The 17,854-nt window shown below is 39.5% G+C and overlaps 1 protein-coding gene across 2 annotated transcripts in view; it reads left to right on the top strand.

The window, feature by feature from the left end:
* Positions 1-17,854, top strand: part of CDK8 (cyclin dependent kinase 8) — a gene marked incomplete at its 5' end in the record, with an annotated part of 94,194 nt that overhangs the window by 20,258 nt on the left and 56,082 nt on the right. For both annotated transcript variants that reach the window (XM_082488325.1, XM_082488324.1), the window contains one exon: positions 12,639-12,714. In XM_082488325.1, coding sequence (XP_082344451.1) covers positions 12,639-12,714 — 76 coding nt within the window. The remainder of the gene's footprint in view (positions 1-12,638; positions 12,715-17,854) is intronic.

The raw sequence follows: 17,854 nt of genomic DNA, 5'->3' as shown, positions 1-17,854 counted from the left end.
GTACCTTGTGTATTTCTTTATATAAAATACTGGTAGGACTGCTGTGTGCTTTAATAAAGCATCTCAGAGCTTTGAGTCCGGAATGAGGTATTGCTGTCCATCAGTGTAGAATTTCTTAAAGCACTGCTGTTGGTAACTACTCGTCTCATAGGAATGATCTTCATAATTGTACAGTTTAAAAATTTCATTTATAGGCTGGCTGTCAAATGATAATTTTGTGGGAGAAGAGAGGGGAAGATATGTAACCGAGTCCCAGGGATTCTTGCTTCTGTGGAACTTCTGTGCTGGAGTTAATCGCAGGGCTGGAGGGTGTGTGTTGGTTTGTTGTAATTTTTATTTTTAATTTTTTTTAATTTATGGCCAACTCTACTCCCTGTGGTTTCACCAACACCAGAAAGCAAGGAGTGAAGTGAAGGGCATCTTGCTTTTCTTCTCCATCTCTATCTTTGCTCTACCCATCCCCTCTTTGTCTTTTGCTCCTACCGCATACTTTGGTTTTGATACTTGTCGTATCCCACTGTAGACTAACAGAATTTATCACCCAGGAAAAAAGTAGTGAATAACTTTTTGCTGAATGCAGGAGGTAAATCGTGTCATGGAGGAGCGTGACACTGATCAGAGCTGGCGTAAGGGGAGGGATTTTCTGGCTAGGAACAGGAAGGCAGAGGTGTCAAGAAAAGGCTTTTCTTCTGACAGCAGCAAATTCTTAGATCAGAAGAACTACATGTACAGTGTATCATTGAATTTACTCGCTTACTTTGAACTTCTTGCCAAACTACATGTTGTGGTGAAAGGTGTTAATTTAAAAAAAATCAAAGAACAAAAGGAATAAAGTGAATCAGTAATTGCCATTCACCACATAGTATCAGCTGTCTCAGAAGCACTAGTGTTTATTGGCTTGCTGTTGATGGTTTTTCCTCCAGCTGTGGGAAATGACCTTTTCTTAACCCACAAAAAGGTCTGATTGCTGAGGGATTTGTTTTGAAGTAGAAAATATTCTCAGCATAAGCCTTGCTGTCTGATAAGAATAATGATGCTGTTCTGGCACAGTAATCATGCCATGTCCTGTAAGTATTTTGGGGGTAGAAAAAGTATGAATGCCTGAGTTAGACCCTTAATAAATTCAGTTCTGTTAGTGCATCTTCCCCTGCAATAATTTGTGTTAGCATTTTGTTGAGTAATATGGCTTTTTCTTTTCACATGACATCTTGTAAATTCAGATCTCATTCCCTGAAATGTGCTTCAGTCGCAAACTGTGTTCCTTGTACGCTTCTATCCTTTTGTAAGGGTTTTTTCTGTCTCTTTCTTAAAGCACACCCATCTAAAAATTGCATACTAAAGTGCTAGCTAGCAAGACTTAGTCACGTTGAAGCATTGCTTTCTTTCAGGGTGAAATGTAAGTTTTTGAGGAGGGGGGGGATAATAGCAACAAGAAAGAACACAAACTGGCTTTCTTTTCCTGCTTCTGAATATGCTGTCTTTTACCTGTTTGCTTTTTTTGTGCATCATGTACATATCTTTAAAAGGAAAAAAACCAACACTAACTATACAAATTTGTTAAAATGTTACCTTAGAGGTAAGTTTTTACATTTTTTTTTCTTCTGTTACATTGTTTAGTATTTACATTTAAGTATGGTCTTCCTATTGGTCCTTGTTTAAATTAAATTTTGATTCAGCTAGAAATTATTGACAAACTTGAAGGTAATCGCTGCCTTGCATTAAGATAGTAATATATTTTTGTTATCTCTCTGGAAGAAAAAGAGGGAAATGAGAGAACAGCAGGGTAATTAAATATGAAGTTTCTGTCAACTTCTTGTGAGTTTTGCAATTTATTGAAATTTAATGATATGACTATGCAAGCGCTTCCTAAGACTCGCCCAAACTTACTGTGATCATACAGCGCATTGTTTGAAACTTGGATTGATGTAGCTGTAATCTATGACGTGAGTTTATAAAATTAAGGTCTGTATTGATTAATAGGAGCAGTTGCTCTGCATCATATGAAGGTTTCATCGAGCTGTCTTTGACAGTTAACTCTAGCAGATCTTTAGGAAGTAAAGTAAGATGGGCAAGCATGTATTAATGTTTTCCTACTATCATGTTTCTGTTTCATCTGGTATCTAGAATTATGATCTTAAGGCGAAATTAAAATTTGAGGTCCTGGATTTCTGCTGTGTTGTTCACCTCTAGTTGTTCTTGGCCTCTTTAGAAGCAAAGGAAAAGGAACCTTAGGAGATAGTGTGATGTGTGGTGTTTTGGTGTGTTTGGTTTTTTTTTTTTTTTTTTTTTTTTTTTTTGCCTTAAACTAATTTTACTCTATTTTTGTTGGTCGTATTCTCTCTGTGAAACCAGGCAAGATGTAGCTGGTCTTCCTGATAAATTACATATCAATATCATTTGACAGTGCCTGCGCATCAGCAACAGCTACGGAAATGAGGATGTACCCATGGAAATTGTACCTGTTGGAGAAAACAGTGGCTACTTGGGGATTGCATTGCTACTGTGAGGGTCTAGACCCACCCTGACTCCCTTGGTGGCTGGTGGTGGCAGCAGAGGAGTGTGCTGCCTGCTCCCTCTTCCGAACCGCTGCCCCGTCACTTGGAAACCTGTGTGCTAGATCAGCTCTGCTCCTGGCTCTGCACAGAGCTCTGGGACAGCAGCGAGGCTGTGGTGTTCGCACATGACCGATCCAGGTCCTGCTGATTCTAGACCGCATATCTTCTTAAACATACTCCCGTGCATTTTTTTGATTCAGATTTTTCTTGCATATCTCATGTTTGAAATTAGAGAAGAGGTAGACAACACTTAGTACTGTAGAAGTATGGAAACGGTCTGAAATTTCCCCTTTGGGAGCGAGCAATGTTAACCACTGTGCGAAACTGCAAAGCACTTACTGATGGTGGCGGCCACGTTAGAACAGGTACAAGACACTGCTTGTGGTTGCAAGCACAAATATATAAGAAGTCATGCTATTTTATGGACTGTATTTATCTTTCTCTGCAGATTAACTAGTCCTGACTCTTCTTTATTCTCTTCACCTGTTCCTGGAAAGTCTTCACAGGTAATCTCGTAGTGGAGAGAATAGTTATGAACTACTCTCTTGAGCTGAAATCCTCAACAAAGTAGCTTGGACTCGCAGCTTTTCTGGCTGGGTTGCATTATTAAGATCTTTTCTCATTTATTTATACATAAGAGGCTTTCATCACAGAATCTGGGTTTTTATCTGATTTTTGGCAGATTTCTTCTGTGAAAGGAACAAGCTAGACTCTATGATAGGATAAGCTTTAAGCTGGTTTTAAATACATTTAAATACTCTGGGCTTGAATAAATCTCAACTTTTAAAAATAGTCATGCTTTGGTTGTGTAGCAGGGAGTTTATAATAGAGAAGATAATTTTAACCTATTTTCTGTAGGTTTGATGCATGTTATAGGACTACCCCATTTTTCAAAATGCTTTTAAATTCATTCAGATGAAGAAACAGTAATTTGAGCTAATGTTTATCTTCTGGTCTTGCTTGATAAAACTTGTTTTAGCTAATATAACTGAAACGTGGTTCTTGTTTGCTCTCAAAAAAACCCCAAACCTCCCACAACAAGTGGCCCTTGGAAAATTAAGTATTTTCAGAATAATCTCATAACCTTATTTTGGAAATGATTTATTGATGTTCTGTGCGTTATATATAAGTAAAATGACCCTCAAACAGCTGTAAGTGAATGACATAATTCTAGTTAGCAATGGTGAGTGGTTTTAGTTAATAGAATATTTCTGCAATGGGTATAGCACTTAGCTGCAACTTTCCGGCAAAGGTAAGTGTACTGCCTCAAGCTGACATGGAAAGACAGTACTAGTTAGAAGATTAACTTCATCCTGAATGTGAACAGAAACTGCTGCACCTCTGCTCTGTCTGCTCTCTGCTTTTAGACAACTCCAGTGCTTATCTGGGCATTCAGTAGGCCACTTCAACTCAATAATGTGGCAGAAAGCCACAAGAAACAAAAAACTAGAAATACTTTTCCACTCTCTGAATAAGCTCATCTCCATCTGAAAACAAGTGGTTGGGCTGTAGTGCAAAGGACAGGAGTGTGTGGGGATGAAGGTGGGGTTCTTCCAGCAGCAAACCCTTGACTCAAAGCAAGCTATTGTGCAAACCTTCACTGGTAGGCCTGAGTTCTTTTTGTAAATATAATCATAAAACACTTAAAAACTGCTGGGTAAAACAATTGTAAAAATGGAGTTACAAAAAGATGGAGTGGTTATCATTGTGTCACTGTTAGCTCAGATTTTTATTTTTTTTTTTTTTTTAGAGAACGATTTATAAGATTTTGCTCCTTGTTTTAGGCTTACCTGAAGGTACAGGCTCAGTGATCGGAATTACTGTATGTACTAATGAGTTGGACAAAAGTTTTGACCTAAAATGTGCTTTTGGGGAAGTGAGGTGCTTATAATGCAATTTCTCAGCCTTTGTACCAATTAGTTAGCAGTTTTTTTTTTCCTATACAACTTATTTTCTGTTGATACATCATCTTTGCTATTTGGCTGTTACTGTCTATCCTGACAGCAGTTTTGACTCATTCTGCACAGGTATACCTGTCCAGCTTTGTACATTTAAATGTATGCAGTGATAACCACTGCGTCTCATACATTTAAATGTTTTACAATTTGAAACTTTTTCCAGTCTCAGCCAGTTGGACTGTGACCATAAACCCGAGTAAACTTAATACTTTGGTGTGTTCTTCAGTTATCGAGGCTGTATATCTTGGATGTGCTTGTTGAGGTTTAACCCTGGTAGGCAGCGCAGCCCCACACAGCTGCTTGCTCCCTGCAGTGGGATGGGAGAGAGAATCAGAAGGCTAAAAGTGCAAAAACTCATGGGTTGAGATAAAGATGGTTTAATAACTAAAGCAAAAGCTGCGTGCGCAAGCAAAGCAGAATAAAGAATTAGTTCACTGCTTCCCACCGGCAGGCAGGTGTTCAGCCATCTCCAGGAAAGCAGAGCTCCATCACATGCAGTGGTTATTGGGAAAACAAACACCATAACTCCAAATGCCCACCCTTCCCCTTCCTCCTTGCAGCGTTTATTGTTGAGGACGACATAATATGATATGGGATATCCCTTGGTCGGTTGGGGTCAGCTGTCCCAGGTGCATCCCCTTACAGCTTCTTCTGCACCCCCAGGCTACTCGCCTGGCGGGGTAGTCTGAGGTGAGGAGCAGGGAACACTTTGACAGTGTGTAAACACTGCTCAGCTCTAACTAAAATGTAGGTGTGTTGTCAGCATGATTTTGGTTACAAATCCAAAACATAGCCCCATAGCAGCTACAATGAAGAAAACTAACTCCATCCCAGCACAGTGCTCTAGTGTCCACTTGTTCTAGAACACACTGATCTTGTCAGGGTGCAATGGTCTTTGCAGACTTAAGTCAACTTCCTTTAGGGATGGAAGGGTTTTGTTAGGTCTCCATGGTTCTCTGTGTGTAAGCACAAAGGATATTGGAACTTTGTGGAATCTACATGAAACCCATTGAAATCTGGTAGGTAGAATTAATTTATTTTTGTGGCATCCATACAGATCATCTGCAGACTATACTAAGATCTGGAGGTTCAGATACCAGTATTCATAGTATTGAGGAAAAGTATAATTCTGAAGATGTGTTCTTTTTCACAGAAATGTAACCTTTTTTATGCTGCTTACAAGTAGCAATATCTCTGCATTGCTTTGGTTTTACAACGAGCCATAGAGTGATCTCCTTTTTTAAGAGACGGTTACTATTGCACACCTTGCAAATGCTAGAACAAATATTGCTGTGTTATGTTTGCTTGTCCACCAGGACCCCAGGTCTTGCTCTGTAAAGCTGCTTTTGACCCACTTGGCAGTGTGTCCAGTTGCGTGGGGTTATTCCAAACTAGAGACAGGTCTTTGCACGTGTCTTTGTGCTTTCTGAGCTTCTTGTCTGCCCATTTTTCCTTTCTGTTGAGGTCTGTCCAAATGGCAGCTCAGTTCCTCAATGCATCTACCACTGTCCCTGATTCAGTGTCATCTGTGGATTTGCTGAGGACGCCCTCTGTTCCATTGTCCATTTGTTAGTGAAGATGATGGTATCTGCCCCCAAGGGATGTACTAGGAACTGGCAGCCTGTTGGACTCTACCATTGATTGCAACCAATTAAGTCTGGCAGTCCAACTGATTTTTCATGTGTTCTTTAGTTCAGCTGTCCAAGCTCTCTCTCTAATTTGGCTATGAGTCTACTATGAGATCATGTCACAAGCTTTGCTAAGGTCAAGGTAACATCTAGTGCTGTTCCATTGTCCACAGAGCTAGTCCTCTCGTATAGCACAGTCAGGTTGGTAAGGCACCACTCGTGCTTGGAAAATCCTTGCTAGGTGTTCCCAGTCATTTCTTTTCATTCATGTGGTTGGAAGTAGCTTCCCAGGAGGGTTTGCTGCATAACCTTTTCAAGGACTGTGGTTAAACTGATCAGCCTATAGTATCATTGAACCTTTTATCCCTTCTCAAGGAGAGTTCTGATATTTGCCCTTTTCTAGTCATCACCATGACCTTTTGCAGATGAGTAGCTTTGCAATGACATTTGCCAGCTCAGTTAAACATCCTTGAATGCAGCCCACTTGGTCACATGGACTTCTGTGTGCATCCAGTTTGTTGAAGTCATTCCTAATCTGATTTTCCTCCACTTGCTTTCACCAGGACTCTGTCACTAGCCTCGGGAATATGGTAGTTGTGCGAGTGGACCATGATGTGAAAACCAATGCCAAGGTGGCAGTGAGAGCCTCAACCTCTTTTGTGTCCTTTGTCACTTGGTTCTCCACCACATTCATTTTCTGGGTTTGCAGTTAATAGATATAAAATGCAAAAAGTTATAGAACTCCTGATGTAAATATCTTATTCTGGCAAGTCTATTTGATGCCATAAATGTGGTGTTGGAAGAGGAAAAAGAGGTAATGCTATTCTCCCAAGTCATCATTTGAATGAGTACCAGTCTGCCCTCATCTTGTTGCACTTTCTAAAAAAACATGTATTGTTTTAGTGTGTATATAAGTGTTTGCTGTGTATACAGCAGTTTTTGGCATTTAGTGTAAATGTATAAAATCTTTCAGCATCAAAAATTGAATTTGTGTATTCATATACTCCCAAAGAACTGAATTACTGCTTCTTTGGGTAAACTTAATTGAATGTCATGTATGTACCAGGCTGATTTTAATTTATTTAAAACCTAAACCCAACATTGGTGTGATCTGGGGGAGGAGGCAGGGGATGATGCTGCTGCAAAGTGAAAATGCCAAGTAAGTCTCGTAAATGTTATACTTTGCACTCGTAGGTGTTTTATTTTCATGCTCTAACCTATAGCTGGCTGTTTTGCTCAGTTCTTCCTGACAGCTCAAATCTGCATGTGGTGTAAGTCCATATATTTGCTATGTTCCATTTCAGTAAAACACTTAAAGGAGAAGAGAGAAGGAAAACTAACTTGAGTACCACAGTTTAACTCTGTTATCTTTATTTTCATTTGTAGTTTAAATTTCATCTTTGATGTTGAACACTATTCTAATATACTTACAAGTAAACTACAATTAAACCTCCGATTCATCTATTGCCTTTTTCTTGAAGTTCTGTTAGGTAATAGTGCATTTGGTGTATTTTGCCTTACCTGGCTCCCTAGCGCATGGGGAAGCTCCTGTCGTGTGTTTTGCTGTTAATAATGATGATGTGCTACTCTTTGTACAGCTTAGGGCTTGGAGTTACTCAGCATTTACTGAGGTGAGTTGTTCAGAGCCAAGGTGCTCTGCAGCACAAATTCGTTTTTGGCTAGTAAAATCAAAATGCCTATGTAATGCATTCAGAATATTTTGAGTTAGTACTGCTGAGCCTGAATCACTCCAGCAACAGTGCGGCAGTTGTACTGACTCAGGATGTGTTACTTTTACTACTGTTGATGATAATGGAATTCTCAAGGGTAGGATTAAAAAAAACCCATATGTTTTATTGGTGGGTTTATCTTTTAATTATCAGGATTCTTGTATTCTTTAGAGAATAAGAACCATTAACAATTAACAGGTTCCTTAGAGTTTTCTGCAGAATAGATGCTGCATTTATAGTCCCCTGTGGTAGCTGTAAGACAGTAAAGTCTATTTCCCTCAGATGTTTAACAGCAGTCAAGTTCTATATTTCTTTGTTTTTAAAGACTCTTCCTAAATTATGACTAGCTAATTTTGAAGTTGATACATTTTTTTTAAATGGTAATGTAAATTTAGAATGATGACCACTGATTTTAAGGCTTCAGTACTTTGTTCTGCTATTTTTATTACTCAGTTGAATTTTAAACTGACCTAGTGATCTGAGTAAAGGATATATTATAATCTTGTGCCCATACATTTATACAAAATATGTGATGTGTGAGATGAAATAACAGTAGAACTGATTTTTTTAAACTGCCTTTTAGGTAAATAGTCTCCCTTTTCTCCATGTGTAGGATATTTTCTCCCACTTGCTGAACATATTAATGCTTAAAGTATCCTTCTAAATAAAGGGTAGAAATACTAGGCGTTTTAACACTAAAGCTTTGCAACGTGCTCACATTCAGCAGGCATCTGTTCCTACTCCTTTTGAATTTTTTTTTTTTTTTTTCCCCAGACTGAATGTTTCTTATGGTGCCATTGTGCTTCCAAATTCAGTAGAACTTAAAAAATATATTAATATTTGGAAACAGCATTATAATACTTATTAGCTTATTTCCCTGAAAGGTGGCATTTTTGGGTTTAGTTTATTTGAGCTGTAAGAACAAAACTAGGTACTTATGTTCTTTTATGGTGATACTGCAGTGTATTTGTTCTTGTCATTAAAGTACACTGGAAGTGGTGTTGCAGCTACCCATTTTATTCAAGTTTATGCCTCTGATGTTAATGTTGTCCCTTGGGAAGTGACATTTTTACTCAAGGTTATGTAGTTTGTGTGTGACTACAATAAAAATTGCTATTTCCAGCAGCTCTGTACAAAGTGAGTTTTCCGGTTCTTACCGCTCTCACAACTGCCCGTTACTAGTGGGGAGTATTTCTGTGTTGGAGATGTCAGCCTACTTAAGTGGAGGAAAGTATGAACATATTGGCATGAAAATAAGTTTGCAGATTGACCAGCTCTTCTAAGCCTGCTGGTAGGTGGAGGAGCTGCTGAAGTTACCAGGCAGCAACGTGGACAAGTTTTCCCAACAGGGCCTCTCTGTTAAAAGGAAGAAATTTAGTGGAATTATGCTTTGAGTCTTGCTGTGCCTTTAAAATACAAGCTGCTAAGTGGCCAATTTTGTTACTTACAGTTGACTGTGGAAGATGTTTATAAACAGGTCCCCCTCCCCCCCCCCCCCTTTTTTTTTTTCCTTATTGTTTGCTTTTTCCTATCTTGTCATTGAACATCTCTTTATCTTCAGAAAAGGAATTTGCCCATATCCAAAACCACGGGGAAGCCATTTGGGCTGTGTTACAATTCTGAACAGACTATTGGCAAAATATTTTTGGAAGCTTTGTAAAATAAGCTTGGTCACTCTGTTTGGCCTTTCTTTTGGCTTCATAACACTTTTGTAAACTCTTAATCACCCCTTTTAAAAACTGTTCCCCCACTTCCCTTGGCTCCCAAGGAATTACGCTATGTTTTATAAAGAAAATCTCGCTTGGCTCAAGCGTAGAAGTAGGATTTTCCTACTTCTGTTAGTGGAAAGGCTGGTGTAATAATGGTGTAATGGGTAACACGGTGTGTTACCAGCCTCAGTGTAGAACAGATGTTAGAGGGTGTTAGGAATTGGTTTATTCGTATCTCAACTGTGCATGCGTAATTCAGAGAATTTAAGTCTTGGAAGTCTTTGGTTGTTTTTTTTAAGGTTCTGGAGGGAGAGTGTAGTGTAGTGCGGTGCTAAAAATGTGCTTTATCCCTAAATTGTAATTTCTTTTCCTTCTTTTTACCATGCTTCTATTTCCTTTAAACTGCTTGGGTAGGTTGAGGACAGGGCAGAGGCCACTTGCTCTTAGTTCCTGCATGCAGCACCCAGGCAGAGCAAATGAGCAGTGGTTAATTGCCCACAGCCCTGGGTAAGGGCAGAGCAAGGTTGGTCACAGGATGTCTGGATCTCAGTTCTTTAACTGCCTTTTAATATGAGAAGATTAATTTTCAGACACTACTTATTTCATCCGTTGTTTTGAGGAGACCAAACGGTACATTCTTAAACCTGCCTGTCAATTCTCAGCGTTAAAGCAGTGATTGTAAAAGAGTTAACATACACAACTGAAAGTGTGTTCTTCCAGTTTTGTTCCAGGAAACAGTTGAAGTATTATTTTTCTTTTTTTCTAAAAACTTCCAGTGAAAGTCCGCCATCTGGTATGGAAAATTTTAGTCCAGACTTAATTTGGCAAAAATTTGATCAATTAAAAATAGTCATACAATCTTAAATGCAAGGCAGGCTTCATTGTAGATGGTGCTACCAGAAATGCTTGTAATAATTCCAGTTGTGTGGTAGCATTTCTCATTATACTGACTTCTTCAAATACTTTGAAGTCTAAGCAGATAAGCAATAGGGCAATCAGAATAACCTTTAGTCTGACCTGTTTTGTTCCATATTCTGCGGGTGGTGATGCTTGTAACAGTAGCAGTGGTGTGGTAGCACTTCTAATGAAATAAGGATCTTTCCAAACACCTCGAAAACTAAGTAGGTGAGCACATAGGGCAATGAGAATAACTGCTAGTCCAATCCGTTTTGCTTCATATTTGTACCCAGTAATGGCCAGGAGCTGTTGCTGGCTAAGGCAGAGGGTAAAATGATTTTTAGCTGAGAAGATTTCCCTGTATCTTTTTCTATCAGCAGCATAGGAAATCTCCGTGCTGGGAACCAGATTTGGGTTATGTTCAGTAGCTGCTCGTGGAGTGGTCCATAGCTCCCCTATTCACCATAAATTTGTGTAATTTGATTTGAAATTCATTTATACTTTTGATCCCTATAATATTCTGTCACCATGAGTTGTGCAGTTTAATTATGTGCTTAGTACCACGAGTGTTTCTTGGTTTTGGGCTTTGTGCAACTTGTTTTCCCCTAAGGTGAGAAATAGGGGATTGTTGTTCCCTATTCCCAACATGTTTTGGCCATGTATGAATTTGTGCTCAGCATTGGCTCTTTCTCTTCCAGACAAGTAAGTTTTAGGTTTTTATTATATGGAACCTTTTTAATGGCTTCTGTCATTGTTCTCCGTACTCTTCCCCCCCCCCCCCCCCCCCCCCCCCCGTTTGTGTCAGATCCTTTATCTTTTCCCCTCTTTTATCTTGCTGAAAATATGTAATTGCCCTCTTAGTGAAATCTGCTCTCGCCCACTCGCTGTTTCATTTTTCCTCCTCGTTAACTGTGTTCAGATTTTGACCATTAATCTCCCACTTTTTCTCTCTTCTCTGTTTTGAAAGGTTATTGTTGACAGTAGGTTGTCTTTGAACCCCATGAGAAATCTCTTGGACAGGACCTGATAATTTGAGGAATTAAAAAGGTAGTGATGAATAGGGGAAAGTGTGTGTTTCAGGTAGGAAAACAGCAATTCAAAGCCTTGCAAATATTTAGTGCAAGCTTGAAGAAACAAGTGCACATCTTTTAAATGCCTAGCTACAGTTTTGTTTTATTTGACTTTAGGATTTTTGAGTTCTGTTTTTTTTTCAGGGCAATTCTTCACAGCTGTGAAAGCTGGATTCATTAAAAATTAATAAGGATTCTTATGTAACCTAGAGATTTGGGGCTATACAAGCACTCCAAATGCTGACAGCAACAGTGTTGTTAAGTGCCATGTCCCCCAGGAGTGCTGTGGATGCCAGCCCACAAGTGGGAAGGGCAAGCACTCCGTCTCTTAAAAAAATCTGAGCTCTTTGAGGCTAAGGACGGGCAAGAGTTCAATATCTTCTTTTGCTGCAATGTATCTCTCCTTCATTTTGCTTTTGGTAGCTGAAGTTACTAATAGACTTGCATTTCAAATAAATGACTGTAAAGTGCATAACCAGTTAGAGTATGGGGTGACGGCGGTGGTGTTTTTAAGTGTTATACACGTTTGAAGCTGAAGAAACATTTCTCTGGATTCTTCAGATTGCATAGATACCTTGTGTGGGCTTGTGGTGTTTTTTTTTTTTATTATTATTATTAATCTTGGTAGTTTTATTAGTTTGGAGGAAAGAAAAAATAAGATGTTACTATGGTGTTACTTCTGGGCTACTCAAGAATTCATTATAATATGGGGAAGACTTGCTGTGTCCCAGAGTAATACGCTTATGGAAGATGTACCCCTAGCTAGACTTATTTCTAGTATGTATTCTAAATGTTTGCTTTGTTTTCTTCTTAAGAGAAAGAAGGAATAGAAGAAATTGAATTAAAAATAAAATAATTTTTTAAAATCTCTATTTGTGTAGTGAGAGCAAATTTATATTTAAGCTTTGTCAAGGTAGTGTGGTTATCTTATGGTTTGGCTGGTTATCCAGACATTAAACTAGCAAAGAATCAAAAGAAAATAAGATGCAGAATTTGTATTAATTAGAGAGTGTCCTCTGAATGGTGATGAAGAGCTCACTTTGAATTCATGGTGCAATTTTTAAAAAAACACTTCTTTTCTTCTTTCACAGGAAAGATGATAAAGATTATGCTTTAAAGCAAATAGAAGGTACTGGAATTTCTATGTCTGCATGCAGAGAAATAGCAGTAAGTAACATTAGTTCTTTCTACTAGCAAACAGACTTATTAAAAGTATTGATTTGAGTGCATGCTGGTTTTTATTTGCTGAATCATGTTATTCTACTATGGGTGCTATATTTTTATCATGGATGTATGGAATAGTACAAATGTCATGGAAGGTTTTGCACACCTGTTATGTTTGCTGTCTAAAAATGACAGCGTTTTTAAGTTATAATTTACTGCCTGCCTTGGGGCAGATTAACTTTAAATGTAGCAGTTTAAAAACATAATTAGAGTCAGTGGCTTGAATTATGTATTTGATCTGACTTTTGCATTAGTACTTCAGCTATTTTCCTAAAGAGATTAGTTCTTATTGGCTCATAATGATTAATATGTGTTAGCTTCTATTGAAGCAAAGACTTAAAACTAAACTGGCATTGTTGTTGCCTTGGAGGCTGTAATACACCCATGAATATTATTCAAACGTTTTCTTAGGTTATTCAGGTTTATGTTTGTATATTCCATGTTAGGAACCGATGAATAATGTGGTCTATGACAAGCTTCCAAAGAAATACTGGTAGAACTGGTATTCTGAAGTTTAACTGTTGTGTGCTCATAAGTTATACTGCTGCTTGGGTTTATTTTTCTTTTAGTGTTTCAACTGAAATTGCTTGCTAAAAGGAAATGCATGTAACATATATGTGTGGGGGAAGCAGATATTTATTTTCAGTCCATATTCCTCCAGAGTGTAAAACTATACCTACCCTAAGTTCATTTTTATGGGTTAAAGTGCCTACCAGGCTTTCCTACTTTGTAACCATCCAGTTGGCTTTGTGATCTCAAACATGTTAGTCCTTGAACTGAGTGAGGTGAAAAAAATGAAGTGCAAAGAATATTCTGCAGGAGTAGCTCTTCCTGCCCACTGTTGAAAGCTGTGCCTCCCTGCCATTGTAGGCATCCACCTGAACTAAAGGAAAACGGGGCCTTAAATTTTGCTTATGTCAACCATTTTGGCAGAAGTTTTCTAAATGCTTTGACTCCCTCTGGCTGAATGCTTTTGGGCAGTGTCAGCTACCATTTCAGAGGGATTTGGGAAAATTTTGTGTTTGTTTTTTTGCAGTGCTTTACCTAAAGAATTTTGAAGGGTTAGTTTGTTCTGCTTGAATTTGGCAGGAGAAGCTTGGCTGGTGTTAGGGAGGTGTCTTTACTCTGGATATCACCCTGACTCAATTTCTATCTATTAGAGAATCACTAACTTGGCTGACAGTCAGAAAGGATTTGGCCTCATTGCATGGCTTGGGGAGTGTTGTGTGGTCGTTCCTCTTGGGCAGCAGGGTCCCCCGTAGCGATGGAAGAGGAGCAAGAAGCAGGGAGGCTTTGTCCTTGCTCTGAGCTGCTGCAGCATGCACCATTTGAAGAGAAGTTAGTGGGGGAAGGAGGGGAACATACTGGAGACACCAAAGATGCCAAGAAAGCAGGTATCGAAAGCAAAGAGGTTAGCCAAGCCCAAATGCAGGCGTAGGGGTACAAAGAATAACCTGAAGCAGTATTTCTTAGGCTGTTGTTGACTTTGCTTCTGGTTATGCTTTCAGGCTTGCAACTGCTGATACTGTGGTTGACTTTTCCTGCAGCTGAATTAATAATTCACCGTGGACTCCTAGTGTTTGAATGTCTTTTCCATACTGTTCTTTTGGTGTTGCTGTTTGGAGTTAACAGGTGAATTTTTTCCCCAAAATGTATTGTTTGTTTTAATTCTGTTAAATAGAATTTGTTTTCCTATAAAGGAGTTTTAGGTTTTAAAATAAATCAAGTGACCTTCTGATATTTTTCTTGTTGATTAGTATTTTTCATTCAGTTTTAGCAGGTTTGCAAGTACTTCACTTGCCTATGTGTCCTTTGGCTACTGAGAAGTTGCTTGGGTTGTTTGGTTTTGTTTTTTTTTTTCCACTTTTTGTGGGACTTACATGTAGCTTTGGGTTTTTGGTGCCTGGTTTGGTTGACAAAAATATCCCTGAAAAGCTTGTTTGTATGTAAAAACACCACATAGTATTTTTATATGCTAGCATTAGTTTTTTGACTTGGCTCTGAAGAGAAAGTGCTAGATATGGTGGAGATACTCTCAGTGATGGAAATGCTGAATGGGACAAAGCAGAGCTGGGATGGACAATGCTTCACTCTGGCTGTCTCCTGTCTGTGGTGTCCTTCAAGCACCACAGCCAGCTCATACAAGTTAGAACAGCCTTGAGTCTGCCAAGGCTGGGACAGAAAAATACAGAACAAGAAGCAGCTGGCTTGCTTCTTGGATCATTTCCACCCTTTAGGTCTGCTTTGGAGGTATTTGGGCATTCCTACAATTTTGTGGCTTCCTATTACAACAAATGCAGGCTGTCATCACAAAAGGTGATGTCTTCTGTGTTGGATCTAGTGATAGTGTGACTGTAGGATGAGGAAGTTATCTTCACCAAAGGGGAAAACAAACAGTTTGGAGTTTTCTGTTGTGTAAACAAGCTGAGTTGAACCGTCTTTCTGGTGTCTTTAAGCAGCTCAGGGGAAGTGGTGAGAAGCCTGCAGGGGTGGTTTGCGTATGACTTGTACCCTAATATACACATGTCTGAGCATTAACAAAGGAAAGGGGAGTACTGATTTTTATCTCCCAGGCAGGAGGCTCAGGATCCCAGCATAGCTCTCCTTCTGTCAGGAGCTTGGCTGGATTTGCAGGGAGCAGGCACACGGTGCCGGGACGGTGTGAGAATAAGCAGAGAGAGCTGGTTGTGGCTACTGTTCTTCGCCGAAAGGGAAAGTGTCTGCAGCAGTCCTGCTCATCTCTGCAACTGCTCCACCACCCTGGCTTTCAGCTTCTGGGCTGGAAGGTGGCAGAGAGGTCGAGGCAGAGCTGGAGCAGCAGTTCTGTGTCCCCGGGCAGGTGAGAAGGGAGCTGCTGTTGACTGGTGGTCTGGGCCAGGTTGACCTTGGTGGAGGAGACTGCTGTAGAGGTGAATTGGTCCTCCTCACACACTGGGGCTTCTGTCCCCTGGTTGACAAAAACATGTCATTATGTGATTAGCAGGCCTCTTTCCCCTCTGCCAGTAGAGGGGATGGAAGAAGAGCTTAAGGGTTCTTAAGAGCCGGTCTGAGGATGGCCAAGGGCTCTGAGACAGCATGCAGCAGCTTGAGGGACCCTATAAGGCAGAAGCTGAAACTAGGTAGGTCTAAGATTCACCCTCTTCAACATTTTCCCCTGGTAAGGAATGAATGACTGTCCCAGTGAGCTTGCTGGAGGAGATCCCCTACCAGCTATGCGATAAGGAATAATATTTGGGTGTAGGTTGCTCAGGTTATGGAGGCTGTCATGACCCTTCGACACTAACAGTGAAAGCAGTTTCCCACATGACCAAACACAGAAATCATTTAGGTGAGTACAATCCTCATGTCAGAAGACAGGTAATGGTTTCTTAGCAATCCTTCCATGTGGTGAAAGGCAGCAAGGTACTGAGTAGGACAAATGTTTGATTTCACCCTCTTTTGAAAGTCATCAGACTTGCCAAAACTTTAATTTAATAGTAGTATGGTATGTAAAATGTAAGTTGTGACTGAGGACTTTATCAAGCTACGTTACACAGCTAAAAACAGTATTCTTGAGAGATTTTTCTATAAAGGGAGGGTAGTATTATTTTTAGTTCTGTGAAAGTGGGACAAAGATACTGATTAAATATTAGAAATTGGAATCCTTAGGAATCATCACATTTTCTCTGAACAGCAGAATTTGACCAAGCTTGACATCCAGTGTCTGTCTCATCTGGATTCTTCATCCACCTCCTTACTTTCAGAGAATGTTTAGTAACACCTCTTATAATACTTTGTTTGGACATAAGAGGTGCTAATAAATATTGACTTGCATGTGTGATCATGTAAGACTCATTTGTTTTGGAAACTACACAAATTAAAAGCAGAAATGTGCAGTGTTTTTCTCTTGATGTTTTGTGTTGTCAGGCTTCTTTTTTGCAACATTTAGGACTTTAAAAAGAAAAAAAGAATAAAATAACAATTTCACACAGTTGTATGTCTGAAGAACTGGAGCTTCAAAAATGTATTGTCAGCTTCATAATAAATTCATAGAGTGAGCAGTATTGTAACTTTTTGTTACATTGCCTTTGTAAGCTTTCATTTGAACACTTTGAAAGGAAAACAGCATGTACTTTTAGCAGGTATTTTGTTCTTTTTTAGTACTGTGGAATATCTGACTCATGGGAATATAAAACTGCAAAATTGTATTTACATTGAAACAAACAGATCTTGAATCTACTGTCTATACTCATCTGTTGTAGCAGTAGTTCCACTGGTATCTTCTCTGTTACAGGATGACTAAATCTTTGTCAGTCATCTTCTGGTCTGAAAATCACAGTTTTCTCCATCAACCGCAATCTGCTTTCTGTTCCAAGTCCCTGTTTGCCCATTTTCCATCTGAGGGCCATGGCGTGACTATTAATATAGGATTTGTTTGTTGCTGGATCACTTGGTGGAACTGATGTGAGCCTTTTTGAAGCATGAGATGATTATTAGATTTTGAATTTAAGCCATCAAACTAGCAAGATGACACAATAGTGATTTTTGCTTAAGTGAATGTTTTGCTTGGTATTGCTGATGGCTTTGTGTCTCGCCAGCTTTCTGACTGTCCCAAGCTTTGAGAGAAATATGTTGCATAGCACTCATAGGAAGGCAGTGAAAGCAAGGAGTTGCCTTTTCTGAAATAGCTAATGACCTGAGACAGGACATCAGAGAAACTCCTTCTGGGCCAAGTCACCTGGCCAGCAGCTCCAACAAATGAGTCTGTGCTGGATTGTGGAAGTAAGTGTGGCAGTCATGCAGCATTAGGCAGGTGACATTCTCTGTGGACCGTGTGTAGTAGCGAGCATCAAGAGCGGGGGTGGAATGACATTTGCAGTAAAGCTAGAAACCCTCACTTAACCGAAGAGCGCAGTATGTGGAATGCACTCGTTCAGTACAGTGTCTTGGCTTGTGAGAAGCGTCTGTAGCGGTGGAGAGCTGTACGGGAAATGTAGGAATATCACTGGGGGAAGGAGATCGTGTTCATTGAGATTTGTGCTGAGTTCAGCTCATATTTGATGTGAAAGGTAATTATTGTTAGTGTCCCTGTGCAAGAAAAGAT

The sequence above is a fragment of the Vanellus vanellus genome (genome assembly GCF_965231255.1).
Source record: "Vanellus vanellus genome assembly, chromosome: 1".
Classification (NCBI taxonomy): domain Eukaryota; kingdom Metazoa; phylum Chordata; class Aves; order Charadriiformes; family Charadriidae; genus Vanellus; species Vanellus vanellus.
This window is presented reverse-complemented; position numbering and strand designations above follow the sequence as displayed.